The sequence below is a fragment of the Semicossyphus pulcher genome, unplaced genomic scaffold (assembly GCF_022749685.1).
Source record: "Semicossyphus pulcher isolate SPU_LCO1_2020_fin unplaced genomic scaffold, fSemPul1.0.p SCAF_5, whole genome shotgun sequence".
Lineage (NCBI taxonomy): Eukaryota > Metazoa > Chordata > Actinopteri > Labriformes > Labridae > Semicossyphus > Semicossyphus pulcher.
Window position 1 is genome coordinate 30992037 of NW_027211726.1, and position 17338 is coordinate 31009374.

At 41.0% G+C, this 17338-nt stretch overlaps 1 protein-coding gene across 1 annotated transcript; it reads right to left on the minus strand.

Moving 5' to 3' along the window:
• Positions 1-3551: 3551 nt before the first annotated feature.
• Positions 3552-13580, minus strand: sdhaf3 (succinate dehydrogenase complex assembly factor 3). Its single transcript, XM_069681859.1, has 2 exons — positions 13252-13580; positions 3552-3961 (listed from the first exon to the last, which is right to left on the minus strand). Exons 1-2 carry the CDS (start codon positions 13426-13428, stop codon positions 3767-3769), a joined length of 372 nt encoding a protein of 123 aa, XP_069537960.1. The 5' UTR covers positions 13429-13580; the 3' UTR covers positions 3552-3766.
• Positions 13581-17338: the final 3758 nt, after the last annotated feature.

Genomic DNA, 17338 nt, shown 5'->3' on the forward strand with positions numbered 1-17338 from the left:
AGAGATTGGACGGGATGAACTCAGTGGTTGTTAGAAAGGGAATTTACATATCATACCATGACATAAAGTATATCACAAACACTTATGGATAAAAAGTTGGACCATTTGTGTCCCCGCTGCAGCTGAAGATTTTCCATGCATGGTGTAGGACTTTATCGCTTCACTGTGCTTAAAAACACTTCAGTCCCACAGTCCTCAGACATGCAGATCAGCTGTTTCATCCTGATGGACTGATAGTCTGTCCCTGCTTTCTATGTGTTGCTCACCAGCAGAGATTGCTCCGCCTATTAAACAAAGAATATTCAACATTGCTGGTTTTATTTATCTGTATAAAAGCTAGTAACATGGAATGGGAGGGATTTTACCATTAAAAAGTGGAGGTAGCAACAGAGACATATCAACATCTTTGAAAGGACGTGACATGAGTGTGACCAACAAGCAGCTAACTCATAGAAGATGAAAAAGTTAGCAGCTAAAAAACAGCCAACCTAAATGTCCTATTTGGGAAGAAAACAAAGTCCAAGGTCAATTTAACAGAGACATTTTAAAAATGCTAAAAGCTGCATGTACATTTGTGGCATAACTTCTTAGATTAGTTCCTTTCACAAGACCTCAGGGTTTTCTTTTCATCCCACCTGTGCATTTTATATTTTTTACAAATACAGAACTTGGGGATGTTAAGGGACCATTATTGTTTCAAAGGAAGGCGCTGCCCGGAGCTTATGCACTATGTTACACTAGCTGCAGATGCTGTTGTGTTGACACGTCATGTTGTAGTAGGGCTGCTTGATTAGGGCCAAAATGATCATCTCGATTATTTGTTTATTTTAGGGATATTTTTTGTTTTATTGTACTTTCAGAGCAACACTCTTTCACACAATTGTGTGCAACTTTCCGGCTCATGTAGCCTATTAATTTTGCATCAAACTTTACCTGAATTTGGTGCATCATGGGTAATTTCAGTGTCTCTTGGAGTTGGGCGTCTCTGCTCTGGATGTCTGACTTGACGCTGGACGAGGACGGGGAGCAGCTCGTTCTTCCTCTTGGCCTTCACACTCATCATGCTGCACTTGGTGCTGTATTTTCAGCTGCTTCAACAAGTTGGTCGTGTTGCTTTGCGGCGCAGACGCAGGTTTCATGACCTCTTTGATGATTGTTGTTTCTTCACTCTAAACCTGAAACACCTCCAAACAAGTTCAAAGCAAACCAGAGCTGTAGTCATCTTTAGATTATTGTATTTTAAATTACTAATTGTATCATTGTAGAGTATGGTAAATGGTAAATGGACTGTACTTATATAGCGCTATAGTCTTTGCGACCACTCAAAGCTGCTTTTACACTACATGCCACATTCACCCATTCATACACTGATGGCAGAGGCTGCTACCTAAAGTGGGGTTCAGTGTCTTGCCCAAGGACACTTCGACATGTAGCCTGACGGAGCTGGGGATTGAACCTCTGACCTTCCCATTGAAAGACGACCGACTACCACTGAGCCACAGCCGCCCCTGTATCTGTGTGTTGTTATATTATGGCATATATTTTTAACTGCACATTCTTTACTTTTTATTACATTTGATATGTAAAGGCCCAACGAGGGACAAGAGTTGAAAATTAGTTAGAGCAACACATCGGTTTCGTGCGCTGTACTGGAACTGTTAAATTAACTAAAATATATTCAGTTCAGCCAATGACGAGTGACTCGCTCTCTTCCCATTTCAGCGTAACAACAAGCAGCGTTTAAAACGCGACTGAGCATTAGCAGACTTTGGGCCCGATCAGACAGAGCGCATTTTGCAGGCTCTAAAACACGAGGCGTACCGCCCTGCCTTTTTTGTTGAAGCCTACAGTTAAAAAAAAGAGCAGCTCACTGCGCCTTTTTTTTCCTACTGTTGTTAAGGCAACCACCGAATCATAGCTGTCGTTAACCTAACCGTTATATTGTCTACTGACAGAAGGCCCGCCTCTCCTTTCATCCGATTGGGCAATCAGAAAAAAGGACCTCAGGCGCTTTTCTGCTTTGAGTTGAAGTTTTTTCAACTCGAGGCGCTCTGAGCGTTTCTTCAAAAGCGCGAGGTGCACAGAGCAGGAAAATGCGAGCCACTCTGCAACACAAAAGCAGCGCGCAAAAAGCCTCTCGCTGAAAACAATGACAAAAGAGCCACCAGCTGCTGAAACGCGCTCTGTCTGACCGGGCATGACACGTTTGACAAACAACTGTTCAAAGACGTAACAGAAAAGTACATTTTGAGATCGTAATGAAAAACAACAAAGAGTAATTCTCAAGGACAGCTACATATCTCTGCCCATTTTCATCAGCTGCTGTAACCACGACAACCATAGACACATTCAGCTGAAAGTCTTCAGTTAACACGGTCACGTGTTGAACCGAAACACCGGTCTGTTGTTGACTCTGCCACTCTAAAGCAGCTGCAAGGTAGCCGCTCATCACATGACATGCCGGCTCGCCCAAAAGTGAAGCCCAAACCTCTCCATCGCCCCCTGGAGGAGGGGCTGTTAGTTTCAGGAGCGCTTGATTTGATAAGCAGCAGAGTTTTCTACAGGGCGGAGCATTTTAAACATCAATATCAACGTCAATCATGTTTATTTATTATTATTTACTTAATATACGATTAATTATGTAGCCCTAAACAACAGCTTTATTTTATTTTTGTTCAGTGAGAAACAAGCAGTGCTGGGACAATGAGGAGCCTTCTTTACCACCTTGTTGAGGGATTCCTAAAAACCCCGTCCTTTCATTCAAAGAGTCCCTGCTTGGATTTTCTCTGCATGCGCTCAGACTGAGTGGCTGCCCTCAGATAAATTGTTTCTTGCACAGATTTCCTGCGCTCCAGATTTGGTTGTTTTTTGTGCAGCAGCCTTGTCAAAATCCCTGACCAATACAATGCCAGGTTTTGTATTGACAAATGAAATAATGCCTGCCTCGTGTTGGGTGCTTTGCTTTGTTTATAAAGTGTCCTGTGTGGGTGTTTTCTGTTCTCACCCACTGCAGATTTGTTTTATGTGCTTCTCTTTTGAAATAAAAGAGAAGCATGGGCTGTTGGAGTGCGAGGGCAGAGCTTTTGGGGAAAGCGTTATAAAATCATATCAATGCTAGCTCCTGATGCTCTCAGGCCTTATTAAGAAGCAGACCATACATTAAAGGAGAACAAAAACAAAGAGAAATTAAGAAGTCGGTGGGAGACAGAGGTTCAAAGCAACGTTACATCTGAATCAGAAGCAGGACTCTTGGTAGCTGTCCTCACATGCCTGATTATTTCCAGTGAAATGTCAGCAGCATAAACAGCCATGTGTTAACAGCATAAACAGCTCTCACCCCGTCTCTCCCCGTCAAACACAGCTAATGGCTTTAGTGCTGTCCGTATTTAAATGTTCATATTTCCACATGGATAACTTCACCCCGACAACTGATGCTGAAAGAGGCATCACTGATGTGAGCTCAGGATGCATATGTCGAGGACACGACATCTCTCACGTCTCACAACTGTATTCATGCAAAAGAAAGTCAACAAAGGAAACTACTTAGTGCCACCTTAATGCGCCTGCAGAGCAGCACGGGGAACCTCTTTTTATTGTCACAGTCAAAGAGACACAGATAACACACAGCTCTTCAATACAGTCAAATATCCTTCTGAGCCTGTGAGCACTGCTCTCCATCTGCAGCGCTCAGAGGTAATATATATTATTGTTCTGAATTCATCACAGCACCGTCAGTTTTTATTTGTCCGTGAATATTTCCGCTTCACTACTTTCCGTCCTCCTGGATGTCAAACTGTCTGTTGGGTTTGGTGGATTCCAGCATGAGTTCGTACAGTTGGCCGATCTGTTCCCCCTGGAAGTCGCTCAGATTTCCCTCCGACAGGTTGGTGCCAAACTTGATGGAGCTGAGTCGCTCCCCCGCTGACTCCAGGACCTGAGTCTGCAGGGTGCCCTTGTAGCTCTGTAAAAGGGGGGCAGACAGGAATAGCAGCAGCGTTTAGCACCTGGTCTTCCACCACATCTCCTCTTTGATTCATTAAACACATCAAACAGTGTGAGTTCTACATCTGGTTCAAGGTGGATTTAAAATATATATTGAAGACCTAAACTAGCGGTGTGTCTCACAGAGAAAAAGCGGCCATCTTTAAAGTTCAAACAACCCTTTTGATAACTTAAAAGCTTCAGTCAGACAACAGCTAACGTTAGCATTCAGCCACTGACTGGATAATATTACTGTTAGTACGAGGACGGGGAGCAGCTTGTTCCTCCTCTCGGCCTTCACACACTCATCATGCTGAACTTTGTGCTGTTTTTTCAGCTGCTTCAACAAGTTAGTCGTGTTGCCCTGCGGCGCAGACGCAGGTCTCATGAACTCTTTGCCGATTATTTTTTCTTCTTAACATCACTCGTCCTAAACCTGAAACACCTCCAAACAAGCGATGGCGAGCCGTTTCCTACAAACTGAGCTGACAGTTCATGACTGATGAGTCAGATCTGTCAGTGCATGAATTATCCTGAACACATGGAGGTCCACAGCATCCTCCATATGTCCCACCTCTAAGGATCCATCCATCACTGGAACAACGAGCTCACAGGGAACGTCTGCCGTTTCCCATTCACAAAGCATCTTGGCTTTTTGGAACACTCTCACTGTACACCATAATGAGCCATTTATCTAAGAGGCTTTTTCCTGCTCCTAATGTGATTATGTTGAACATTTGCCAGCAGGAAACATCCTCCCTGAGACAGGAGGGCTGCAGCTTCGAGGAACACTCTGACAGTTTGGCACAGTTGTGTTCGGAGGTTTATCATTGAAGGACTTTTTGGAGAACTCTGGGTGGAAAGTATGCATGATGTTCTCCGTCACTTTAACAGGGTTCTTCTGTCATATGCCGAGTGAAACGTCTGCTAGCTTTATCATTACGGTTTCATGCAGACTAAATGTCTGATGAATGATGAGTCATGTAGTCGCCAGTAGTTCCGGTAGGGCAATGTCATTTTAACGGTTCATTCTTTGTTTGATTTAACTCATTTTTTGTATTTAATCTGTCGGCCCACGTATCTGAGACATAATCTGAGGCAATTATTTGAAGGATTTTGTCATTTATAGCAAGCTGCTATAAATAAAGACGTCCCAAACCAGAACAGTGTTAGCTAAATTAATCAGATCCGTTCTTTACGTGGTGACTGCTGTAGATGTCTTAAACCGGCAGCTGTGATTTGGGCTGCAAGTACATCGACTAAAAGCAGGGCTGACTCGAACGCTGCAAAGCTTCAATCGCTGCTCAACAGCAAAAATCAGAATGAGCTTATTGAAATAATAACCAACCATTTATCATTGTAGTGACTTTTAAACAAACCAATACAAATCAGCCACTGAGGTGTGGACGGGCGAACAAGTTTCAGACTTGGTTTTGGGATTAAAATAAATCACTGTTCATCTTTCCATTCCGTGATCCAGTTATTCACCTTTCTTTGTCGGCATTCAAACAAGTTCATCAAGGCAGATTTCAATTTTCAGATTTCGTTATATTGCAGCGATGTTTTTCCGTTCATCAAACATAAAGCAAGCTGAACCGACCGGCTACGACACACTGACGGTAACAAAAGACACGGTCAGCATCACTGCTCCTCGTCACTGAGGCATTACCTACATGCACTCCTATACAAGATGCTCCGCCTGGTGTTCGAAATCGGAACAGCATGATAATACACAGTCCCCATGTTAAACATAAAACCAACAAAAAGCTACATTATGGCTCCAACAAAAGGAGACTAAAACTGACCAAGAGTAAGCAATGGAGACCCTCCTGTCCGTGGATGAGGATGGTGAACCATCCGACAGAGAAGCGACTGTCACTGCAAAGAAGGAATAGGAGGACTTTCTAAAAGAAGGGTCTAAACGGATTCTGGTCCTCTTGAGTGGTGGAGACGAAATGCAGACTGTTATCTGCAGCTGGCAGCTTTAGCCAATCACTTGCTTTGCATCCCTGCTACTTCAACCGCCTCGGAGCGCATTCTTTCCAAAGCTGGATTTAGTGTAAGTCAATCCCGGAGTAGTGAAGCTTCAAATACAATCGAATGCTGCAGCTTCGACGCCCAAAGCAAGGTATTCGGGACAGCCATAACAAACATTTCTTGTTTTTGCCTCTGACAGGCTCAGATTGTTATTCTAAGTGTGGGGCAACATTACAGAAAGGATCCCTGCAGAGATAGACCTTTTTGTTACAGAGGAAGATGATTTTTTTAAACCAGAAACAGCCGTTACGTCGGTCTCTTCAAAGACACCAGACTCAATTGATAAAAACAGTCATTTAATTCTCTGTATGCAGGAGTTGCGTGTCTACTGCTGCTTGTTTCCTTGTGTTATACTCTGATGTTTTTAATCTTAACTAACCATTTTTAAAGTTTTAAGCCGTACAAAAACCCAAACAAACTAGCCAATCAAGGTAGCGGTATACCAGCATCTCCTGTGTTCTGCTAAATAAATCATAGTTTTTGTCAGTGGAGTCTGGTGGCTTTGAAGAGAGAGATGCAACAGCAGTTTCTGGTTTCAAAAAAGCATCTTACTCTTTAAAAATCCTTTCTGTAATGTTGTCAGACATGTAGGCAATTCATGGTTTGGGGCTATCACATGATAAATTGCACCACATACAGGTGTTTTTTTTTTTGTTTTTTTTTTTACAATACTCTGTCATCTTTTGTGTCATTTCTTACAAACACTTTTCTCTCTCTCTTTGGGGAGCGCTTGTTTGGCCCAGCGGAGCAGATTTATTAGAACTCCCCTGAGTGCCTCTGAAATAAATGGATTACACACTGAACACTCAGTGCATGTAATCTCATTCAGAGGCTCGCTCCCCGTCTGTTCCCACTCCTCTGGATTTTTCTGAGGAAGTGGAGATGAAGCGGAAATCTGCTTTTGTTTGAAAGAAAAGAGAGGAAAGAGGAAAAGTTCGAGGTCTGTTACAGAATCTGGCTTGTTCTCAACAGCTGTCAGGTGCAACAGTATGGGACAGTATTTGCTTTCTATATTTTCGGTATTTCATTAACATGGCTTGTGATTGGACCCAATGAAGATCAGTCACTGTGATCATGAACCTCATTGTGATCCAAATAAATGATGCAAAACGAAATGACTGTATTTGCATCTAAATGAAATGCTCCTTGTGTACAAACCGTCCTTGTATCAAAGACAGAAGTCTGAATAAACAGTCAAAGCATCAGTAACCACATCCAAAAGAGCTGCCAACATGTATTTATGCTTGTAAAACCAAACTTTAGGCTATTATATTATATCGTTTCCAATGTAAAACGAAGCTGTGACTGAGCTTGAACACAGCAGGAATGTAACTTGCTCAGAGGCAGATTCTGTTACCCTTGGACAGAGCCACGCTAGCTGAATTGGGGGTCAAAGAGTACAAAACGTTCAGGAATCGCTCCACTAGATCGCTTCAGCCGGCAGCAGTGAAACAGGCTGTAATGGCTGCAACGTAATCCTTTGACAGTGAACATATTCCACTTAAAGGTCCTCTGACAGGCTCAGATTGTTATTCTAAGTGTCTGAAAACATTACAGAAAGGATCCCTGCAGAGATAAGATCCTTTTTTTGAATCCATAAACAGACATTACATCGCTCTTTTCAAAGCCACCAGACTCCATTGACAAAAACAGTAATTTTACCCTACAGAACACAGGAGCTGCTGGACTGCAGCTGCCATGGTTGGTTAGTTTGTTTGTCTTATAGTGTGTTACAGAAATATTGTGTTGGGTCTGAGCTAACCGTTTGAAAACACCAAAGTCACAAAATAACACAAACAAACTAACAGATACACACAGAGTTTGACCTGCCACTCCATGTTCTTGGAGGTAAAATTACTGTTTTAGTCAATGGAGTCTGGTGGCTGTTCAAAAACTCACCTTCCTCTTGTACAAAAAGGTCGATCTCTGTCAGGATCCTTTCTGAAATGTTGTCACACACTTAGAATAACAATCTGAGCCTGTCAGTGGAAACAACAAGAACTTTAGTGGACGTAAATTGCAGCCATTACAGCCTTCTTGGTGGCTGCTGGCTGAAGCAATCTACTGGAGCGATTCCTCATTTGTTTGTATTAATTAGTCATTAAGACCTTAAGATTTTCATGCAAATAAATGTCTGTTAAGTCTCTATCTATCACTGAATGAGGTAACACAATGGTGACTGAGCCTATGGCCCACTGATGAAAGCCTTTGCATTTGCAGTATATAGTATTATTATGGACTGGGTGTCTGTGGCGGCATTGGTGAAAAAAAATCACAAGCGGCGCCCAGTTAGTGACGCGTTTTCCATCAGCCAGCAGTGGTTGGTCTGCCAGAGAGGGTAGGCGGAGCTAAGCGGCTGCTTTTCCGCTCTCTGCAAGTGTTGCGAGTAAACAGTAATCTACTATGGCTGAACAAACAAAGAAAAGATGGATGACTACAGATACAACTTCAACAAGAAGTGAAAATCCAAAGAAGAAGAAACAAACTCGACGCTCAGATGAAGCAAACAGTCTGAAAAGGAAAGCGACCGTCAGCCAGGAAAATCAAGAGTTACAACCGCAGCCAACCGTGGACGTCTGGTTAATTTATTAATTATTACCTATTATTGCCAGTGGGTGGCACTCAAGAGTACGAAACAGAAATGTTCGAGATTGATCATTGGGCTACCCAATTATGTGCAAGGCCTACACTACTGATGCTAATACCAGCATATTTGCAAAAAGCTAATATTAGCTGATCAATACATTTTGAACGGTTTTTATGTGCACGTTTAAACTTAAACAATCCTCACCTGTGGGACAAGTCTTATAAACAACTACCTGGATGTGATTTCTTTTGCAATACGATTATGATTTATTATTTATTCATATGTTTGGCTCTGTAGTCTCTGCTTCTCTTTCTGCAGACGTGTTTTCAGCTCACACCAGAATTATAAATGGACTCTCTCTGACCAGGGTCCATTAAAACAAAAAGCTATTAAAGCTCCTGTCATGAGACCGTCTGTCAGCGGTGCATCTCAGGTGTTTTTCACACTCATTTATTCTGGACTCTGTTGGTTCATGTTGTTCTGCTTTGGTTGATGATACAGCAATTAGACAGAGACCTCTTTGTTGTTTGTCTGATACGAATGCTTCCCAGTGGCTTCAGTCCAACAAACATTCCCTAGAAATGATTCCACCATTTCCATTCAGCCACAGCCGTGTGTAAATATGACAAAAGCTGCTCCTCCCTTCATTGGGACCATCACAAATGGACTGTGGGTTAGCAAACAATGGATACTGATAGGGTGAGGCCTAATGAAAGTGACTGCCTCCTCCCCGGTAGCTTCACAGCTCCTGCAATGACAAAGAGACCTCTCAGGAATCCAGCTGCAATCACCATCTACTTCATTAGAGAGATTACCTGCAGATGGGTGATTTACTCTCCCCCAGCAGTGCATAATTGTGCAGGAAAACATTGGCTCTCCCCCATAGTGACATAAAAAAAGACCTGGCAAACTCTCATTTTGAAATTAGTTTGGGGACTAGAGGAAGCGTTACGGATATATGTCTGAGGTTTCTCCCCGGACACAGGAAGCTTTTACATCTCATCACATCAGGTCTGGGATAATCAATACGCTCCATCTGTACTCTGCAAGAAAATACACACGGTACAGTTTGAGTCATACTTGCAATAACCCAAATAATGTACTCTCTAGCGCCCCCTACTGGCTGGCTGCAGTATAGGTCATAAAGCCTGCCTCCTCCATGTTAACAGATGGGACATGAGTCAAACTATAAAATCAAAATACACGTCAAATACATTTTTCTCAAACATGGTTTCTGTCATTATAGTTAGTTCTTATCATGCTGATTTATGTCCAAATGTTCATTTTTATCACAAGTTTACTTTTAATTAGTTATTTGACGCTATAAAAAGGGGGTGTGGCCTCATGATTGACAGCTCTGTTGAAAAATGGGGCTCCTGCAGCGTTCTGTTCTTGAGTAGCAGAGTAGAGGAGGAACGGCGAGAGGAGACGTAACTAACACTACAGTCATTGAACTTTCCATAAGCGTGAATATCTGCTTCAGACCGACACAAGAAGCTGTTCTGCTGCAGACTGAGCCCACCTGAGGTTCCAACACGGCAAGGCCACAAGGTAAAGGTGTGTTCTGGCTAGAGGAAGGGGCGGGACGTCGTTACTGCGGGTCCACCGCTCCCTGAACGTGTGATGAGCGCCTACCTTACAGCGGGAGTTTAGAGTGGCAGAGTAAACAACAGAGACCGGTGAAGGCTGCTAACGCTCATTTGTGTTTTGAACGCTGCTTGGTGTTACACTAAAACAGGAAGAGAGCGAGTCACTCGTTAAACCGAAACACCGCTACCCTGAAACGGCTCGTCATCACTTGTTTGGAGGTGTTTCAGGTTTAGGACAAGGAATGTTAAGAAGAAAAAATACTATACAAAGAGTGAATGAAACCTGCGAAGGCCAAGAGGAAGGACGAGCTGCTCCCCGTCCTCCAGCATCAATACATTAAACTATTCTTTGAGTTCATGTCGGGGGGGATACAGATGCAGCAGAATCAAGTTTTTAAACAACATTTTGTTTTACACAATATGCAAACTACATTACTGTCCTAAAAGTCACATAATTTATTATTTTTTCTCACATAACTATCAATGTTTTGAAATTAAATAAGTCTGCCTACAGCAGTGAGTAGCCCCTCCATCTGTGCACACTGCATCAAAGTATGATCATGCTGTGTGCGGTCATATTAATGTTAGAGTTGCCACTATTCCTGCTTTAAATACGTGTATCAATGAACGTGCATTTTAATGTTCACAGATCGGTTACAAAAGCCCAAAAAAGTCACCTTCTTTCAGGTAACTTCTCATGTGACAATAACAAACTACAGTGCAGTGCTGGTAGTGAGTGTAATGTAAGTCAAAGCTAGTGAAATGTCAGGAATCTGTGTTTTTCTAACAACAGAGCACGAGTGTCAGAGGGCTATACTATGCCCATTAGAAGATATTTAGTTTGTTGTATCGCCTGTTTATCACCGGATAATTGTATTGATGGGAATATCAGCCACAGTTAGTTTGTGCTATTGGAGTCTTAAATGGTTAGTTTGGATCGAACACAATATTTGCACAACACAAACTTACACTAACTAACTAATCAACGCAGCTACACAAGTTCTACAGCAACTCCCATGTGCCGCGAGGTTAAATGACTAAATGAGTCTGAGGATGGATGGAGCGAGGAAACGACAGTGTCTGGTTTCTGATCCCAACCTCGTCTTCAGCGGATGAACTTTTCTTGTTCATACTGGCTCCACAGGATGAAATTGTAGACAATACAGCCACTTTTACAGCTGAAGAGGAATCAATCTTCCTTTTTGCCAAACTTTACCAAACACTTTGGAGGTATTAGTAATTTAGATGCTAAATTATGTAAAAAAAGAAAAGATAAAAAAAAAGAAACAAGGTTTTCAGACACCATAATTCCCTTTTAAGAAATTCGAAAGACCTGACCCGCTCTTTCTCCTTTCTCCAGACCTTCTCTGACAAACTAAAACTGCGATTCCCAACCTTTTCCGACTCATGGCCTACTTTAAAATCTCAAAAACGTTTACGGAGACCAAATGATGCATCCTTTTATAATAGGAGCTGTCCATCATCACCACACAGAAATCAGAAACTAAAAGTGAGGGGCTGTCTGCAATAAGCTAATTAAAGAATAATTGATTACAAATTAAATAACGGTATCATTCAACAACGGAGAAATGTGTTCTCATACATAACAATTTGACATTCAATGTTGCAGAACCCAACAAAAACTCAAATATCAAAACAAGCCAAAACAAGTGCATTAAATGGATAGGCCTAAAACACAAAACCAATGTCCAGATGCTGTAAATTCAGCACGTAGGCCGCGCCAGATGAAAATTATTAAAATACAAGCAAAAGCAATAATTGCAACAAAACAAAATGAAAACACTGCACTCTCACATATGGCTTTTTAGAAAGCTGCGGTGGATCATTCCAACAATAGGCCAACAATATGTTGCCTCGCCTAATGAGATGGCTGATGTTAAATGGTGGCCTCCAAATGCTTGATGTCTGGCACAATGGATGACAGTCCCAGAAAAAAGATCTGGCTCAACATTTATTTCTATATTTGAGGGTGAGGATACTCAGAGGCAACATGAAGCCAGAAGTTTGATAGGTACTTCTGTGAGATGACCAGTTTCAACATTTAAATATTTAAAATGTTTTTTAAAAATCTATTGTTTAAACTTTTAAACATTTTTAATAATTACATTTTTTATATGATTTGGCAGTCTACTTGCAATACCCACAGGTTGGGAACGGCTGATCTGAAGAATTGTGACTACTTCCTCTGTGGTAAAAAAAAAAAAAGACCTTTGACCCTTAGACCAACTTTGGTCCTATAATTACAGCTGTTAAAAGTCACAATGTGACTGTGTAGTTGAAAATTAGAACTCAGCTCTGAATTCACACTTTACATTAACCCTATGTTACTTAACTGCTTACTGAAGCAGCTCTGCCATCTTGTGGTGAAAAACCCACAAAACACTGATAATGTGTAAGCCCTCAAAGAATACATACCTCAGGTACAGATACAATTGACAGCACGGAGGTCATATTCACAGTAAATCCTCTGTAAAATTTAAGTGTTTTTAGCAAATCAATAATAACTTAGATTCTACAATTTTAACATTGCATAAAATGGGTATTTTATAGTCGGACTACAGGAAGTTAGACTGATTAAATGAATGATCTACTACTTCTTGAACAAAACCTGTAAGAATTATTCCTTCCAAAGGTCAGAGGAGTTTATTTTGGGGGAAAAGCAGTAATTCTGTGTTTCTTACAGGTTTGCAGTTTTTTTTATCATTTCCTAGGACGTTTCCTGAAAAAAAAAAAACAACAACTTTAAACTTAGTAAGAGTTGAGGTTATAATAGTTTTTGAAAAAAGTTCATAAAACATGACTTAGGTCTTGTGATTACTTCATGATACAAATCCACAAAGCTGCACAAATAAATCTGTAATATGTTTTAGCATAATATATGTTAACGGTACCGTCCATTGGAAGATGTGTTAGTTGGATTTAAATTGGAGAGGTTGGTTATGGTATCATGCCCTGATCAACAAACAAGGTATCTTAATATTGACAGATTTTTGAATGGGGTTTGGTTTATGCGCCATGTGAAAGTGATTATTTTACCTCCCACTCTGTCATGAAGCTCTTAACCTCCTCGGTTGATGCACTTTTGTGTCTTCTGAACTCCTCTTTTACATACTGGTCACCGAGGGCTCTTAGGTCAATGGGCAGAAACCGATGAAGGACCAGGATCCTCTTGTACAGAGAGCGGACTTTGGATACGTGAGCAGAAGCCGCCATGAAAACGCTAGCTAACACCTTCTAACAGCTAACGTTCAAATAAAACTCCTAACAGTCGTTCTGTAATCTAAATGAACAGTGGCAGACGTACCTGAGTCTAACGTCAGTAACGGAAACAAAAATTCACAAGGATAATTACTTAACACATGTCCTTGTTTATCCCGGAAATGAACCGTCTTACTCTGGTGGTGAAACTAGCTAACAGGCGCATTACCGCCACCTACTGGGCTGGAGCAGTAGCGCGGCAGGGAAAAAGATACGCAAGCTAATAATGTATATTTTTAAACACCAAATCCCCCCCAAAAAACTGTAAGGTTAATGCAAGACATAGTTTAAGGGACACAAAACAGAAAATCACTTTTTGCACAATTTGAGCAATGTGAAAGACAATAATCATCATTAAAGAGCAGCTCCAGTCATGTTTTAAGACATATAAAATGCTCTACTTGAAATGATAAATTGTGTCTGTTATGTTTTTCTGCTAAATACATTTAATTACCTTGTACAAATCCTCCCAAGGCATCTCCTCCTTCTCCCCCATTAAAAATTCACTGATAGATGAGAGCAACCCATCTGGGTACTTTGCCTAAAAGTTGTGGTGAAAAGTGAAAGCAGTCCCTCTAATCTGAATGGCGGCAAATAGGAATCCTCTTTGAGGATTTAACAACTTAAAATAAGAATACCGTACAGTTTTAACGCTATTACGTGCCCAAATCCAACAGCCAGTCAGGTACCAGCTGTACCAGACTTTTCTGATCAACGGTCGGCATCGTGACATTAAAATAATCATGTCTGTAAGGAGACATGAGCGTCCTCTCACGTCTGCCTTCATCATAAATGATGAACTTCCCCATCTTGTGAGCAGAGGTGTCATACACTGGCATCACATACACTACTGTGTTATTAAACCGTATTACCTGAGTTAGATTGTCACTGTTAAAAAGTATTTATTTGTCGTAATATTGTTATCTACTATCTACTTGTTATCTAATTTTGTACTTTTTTATATATATATATATATATCGATAGATATATATATTTTGATCTTTATTTTTTACCCTCTGTGTGCTGATTCTTTCCTATTGTATTGTACTGTATAAGCTGCTGGAGACTGAATTTCCCAGAGGGAGTCATCCCAAAGGGATCAATAAAGTTGAGTCTAAGTCTAAGTCTAAGTCTAATGCATAGTGTGGTAATGAAGGCTGTAATGTAGTGGTTAATATAGCCGTACTTAGGGGATAAAAATGATAATATTACAGAGTATTTCCAACATAAGCTCAAGTGTAACAGTCGTTTAAGATCCAAATGATGTTTTGACATTTAGTTTTCATAAGAGGCTTTGGTGAAGTGCTCACTTGTACAAAGTTTTCACCACATTTTATGAGATGTGACTGTGAAGAATCTGGTGACAGAGGCTGACTGCCGCTCCTCCAGCTGTAAACACAATGATAGCTGGTTTAGGCACCAGTTGTTTCAAAAACCAGCAGGAAACGCAACACCGGGTCCCACAGTTAACCACTTTCAGGCAGCCTGAAGCTACAGAGCTCTTCTTTTACCCTCCTTTGCCGTTTGTGGAAGTAAGAAAAAAACTTGTTTTCACTGTTTGAGACACAAAATTCAATGCAGAAGCTCAAAGGCATGGGGCTGCAAGTGATTTCTAATCTACGGCCAGCACTTTAACAGCGCTTGTTTTCATCCAAAAGGGGGCGTGGTCGTTCTGGCAAACAAGAAGTGATGTGTGGCTGCCTTCATCTATCTGCATAGTCCCAGCCAACTACGCACTACATTTCTCCTTTTGTAAAAATTACAGCCAAAAACAGAACACGTCTCTGCCATCGTTTAGTGGCAAGTTGTTGAAACTTAGCTTGAAATGTAGTAATAAGTAGTAGTGACGTTAACGTTAGTAGTCGTGGTAGTGAGTTTGCACAAATAACGATGACGGTTACGGCTGGCTCGCACATCGCTGCAGTGGTTGCCATAGGTTGCACATAATGATATGCATAGCGTCACCCCGTCCTTTAACGCGATTGGCTCCTTAGGTTTGTGACGTCTCAAACCTGCCAATCTGAAAACGTGTTGTTCAGCCTGTCCTTGGTACACTGCAGTTTAAAATGACTGCTTATGTTGTCCCTGATATGACTTGTAGCACATGGAAAAACCCCACATGGAGACGTTTACGAGGTTAAACACTGGATTTTCACTGGAGGGGATCTTTAATATAAATACAACAGAGAACTAGAATAATAATTATGTACACTTATAGTCTTTTATATTTATAGATTTAATTTTATCCTATTTAAGTTTCTTGACAGATGGAGAACTTCTGCTCACTTTGTTTCCTTTTTAAAGCTCCTGTGAGGAACTTTCGGTTTGTGTTGAATTTGGCGCCCCCTGTGGACAAAGCTGTACCTCTTATCTCTTTGCTGATTTTGTCCTGTACATGTTTCACTGGTGTTTACAACAACAAATCTCATCCTGCTTTCTTTTACAGTCATATGTATCACTGACTTAAAACTTAAAACTAAACTGTCCTGGAAAATGTAAACAAAGGCAGCATGCAGTTAACCTTCAGCATTACTCCACAGAGGCTGCTAATTGTTACCTTTTAGAACAGCTTAAATCCTTTTTTGGGTGTGTTGTTTTTGTTTGTTCTTCTTTTCTTTTGTTAGCTTGTTATTGTCATTTTCTGTTGTGAGTGTTGTATTTGTATATTTTATTTTCCATTGTTTGTGATATGTTTGTTTGCATTGTATTGTATGTATATGTTGGCTAAAACTCAAATTACAAAAAACAAACAAACACACAACAGCTTAAATCCTTACTGGATAAAGGTGAAGTAGTAGTAGCTCATGTCTCACACTTAACATCAAGAAAACTGTCTGTCTGTCTCGTTCTTCATCAGAAGCCAATGAGTGAAACCAAACAATATATTGAGCAGGCTCCAGACGTAAAATATCTCAGCCTTGTGTTACAAATAGATTCCCAGCTTAGCAGAATTGCAAAAGCAAACTTACACACATTTAGGCTTATCAGAGACTGTCGAACATTCGACGATGCTAACAGCTTTATGCACTCTATGATTTTTATTGTGTAACCTATATGATGATATATAATAGAGCCTTAAAGACTTTAGACTGGAAGCCGATAAGATCACATCACTGTGATGTTCTAAAAAAAAAAGTAATTTGATCATTTTATTAAATGTGCTAATCTTAAACTCGTCCATAAATGCTTCCATCATCAGGCTCCTCAGGCGCTCAGTGACCTCGTGGTTCCTCTGAGAGTATCAGGCTCTGTAACTTGTGGAGCATCTAACGGAGATTGTAAGGTGCCCTTTCGTAAATGATCACTTGGACGAGGCGCCTCTTCTGTTCAGGGGATCAATGTGGAACGCCTCACCTGCAGAGCTCAAACTGGACCCGGACTGGGAGCATTTTAAACTGAACCAGTGTTTGAAGACGGCTCAGTCTTGTAGTCATGTTTGATTTTGTGCTTCCTGTTTTACATTAAGTTTTATGGTAGGATATTTTTTATCCTGTATTATAGTAGTAATATCTGTCTTATGGTCTGTTTTGTCTTTTGTGCGTTTGTCATTGATTTTAAGTATTTTAAAGGCCCATCTGGTGGTGTGGCATCGGTTTACTTGCTATATACTTGTCCCTATACAAATAAACATTAAATATATAAACAAACTGCTTTATCTGACGCCTATCCGCCGTCAGCGGATTCTCTCCGGAACCACGTCAGGTGCAGCTGTCAAGTCCTGAGAGGTTTTCTGTTTGCTACCTTGGTTTTGACTTTTGACTGTTTTTGGACTACGACTTTGCCTGCCGATTTTTGTTCTGCTGCCATTGACTGATCTCCTGTGTACCGAACTCTGCCAATAAACGGTTAAACGAATCTGCTCTGT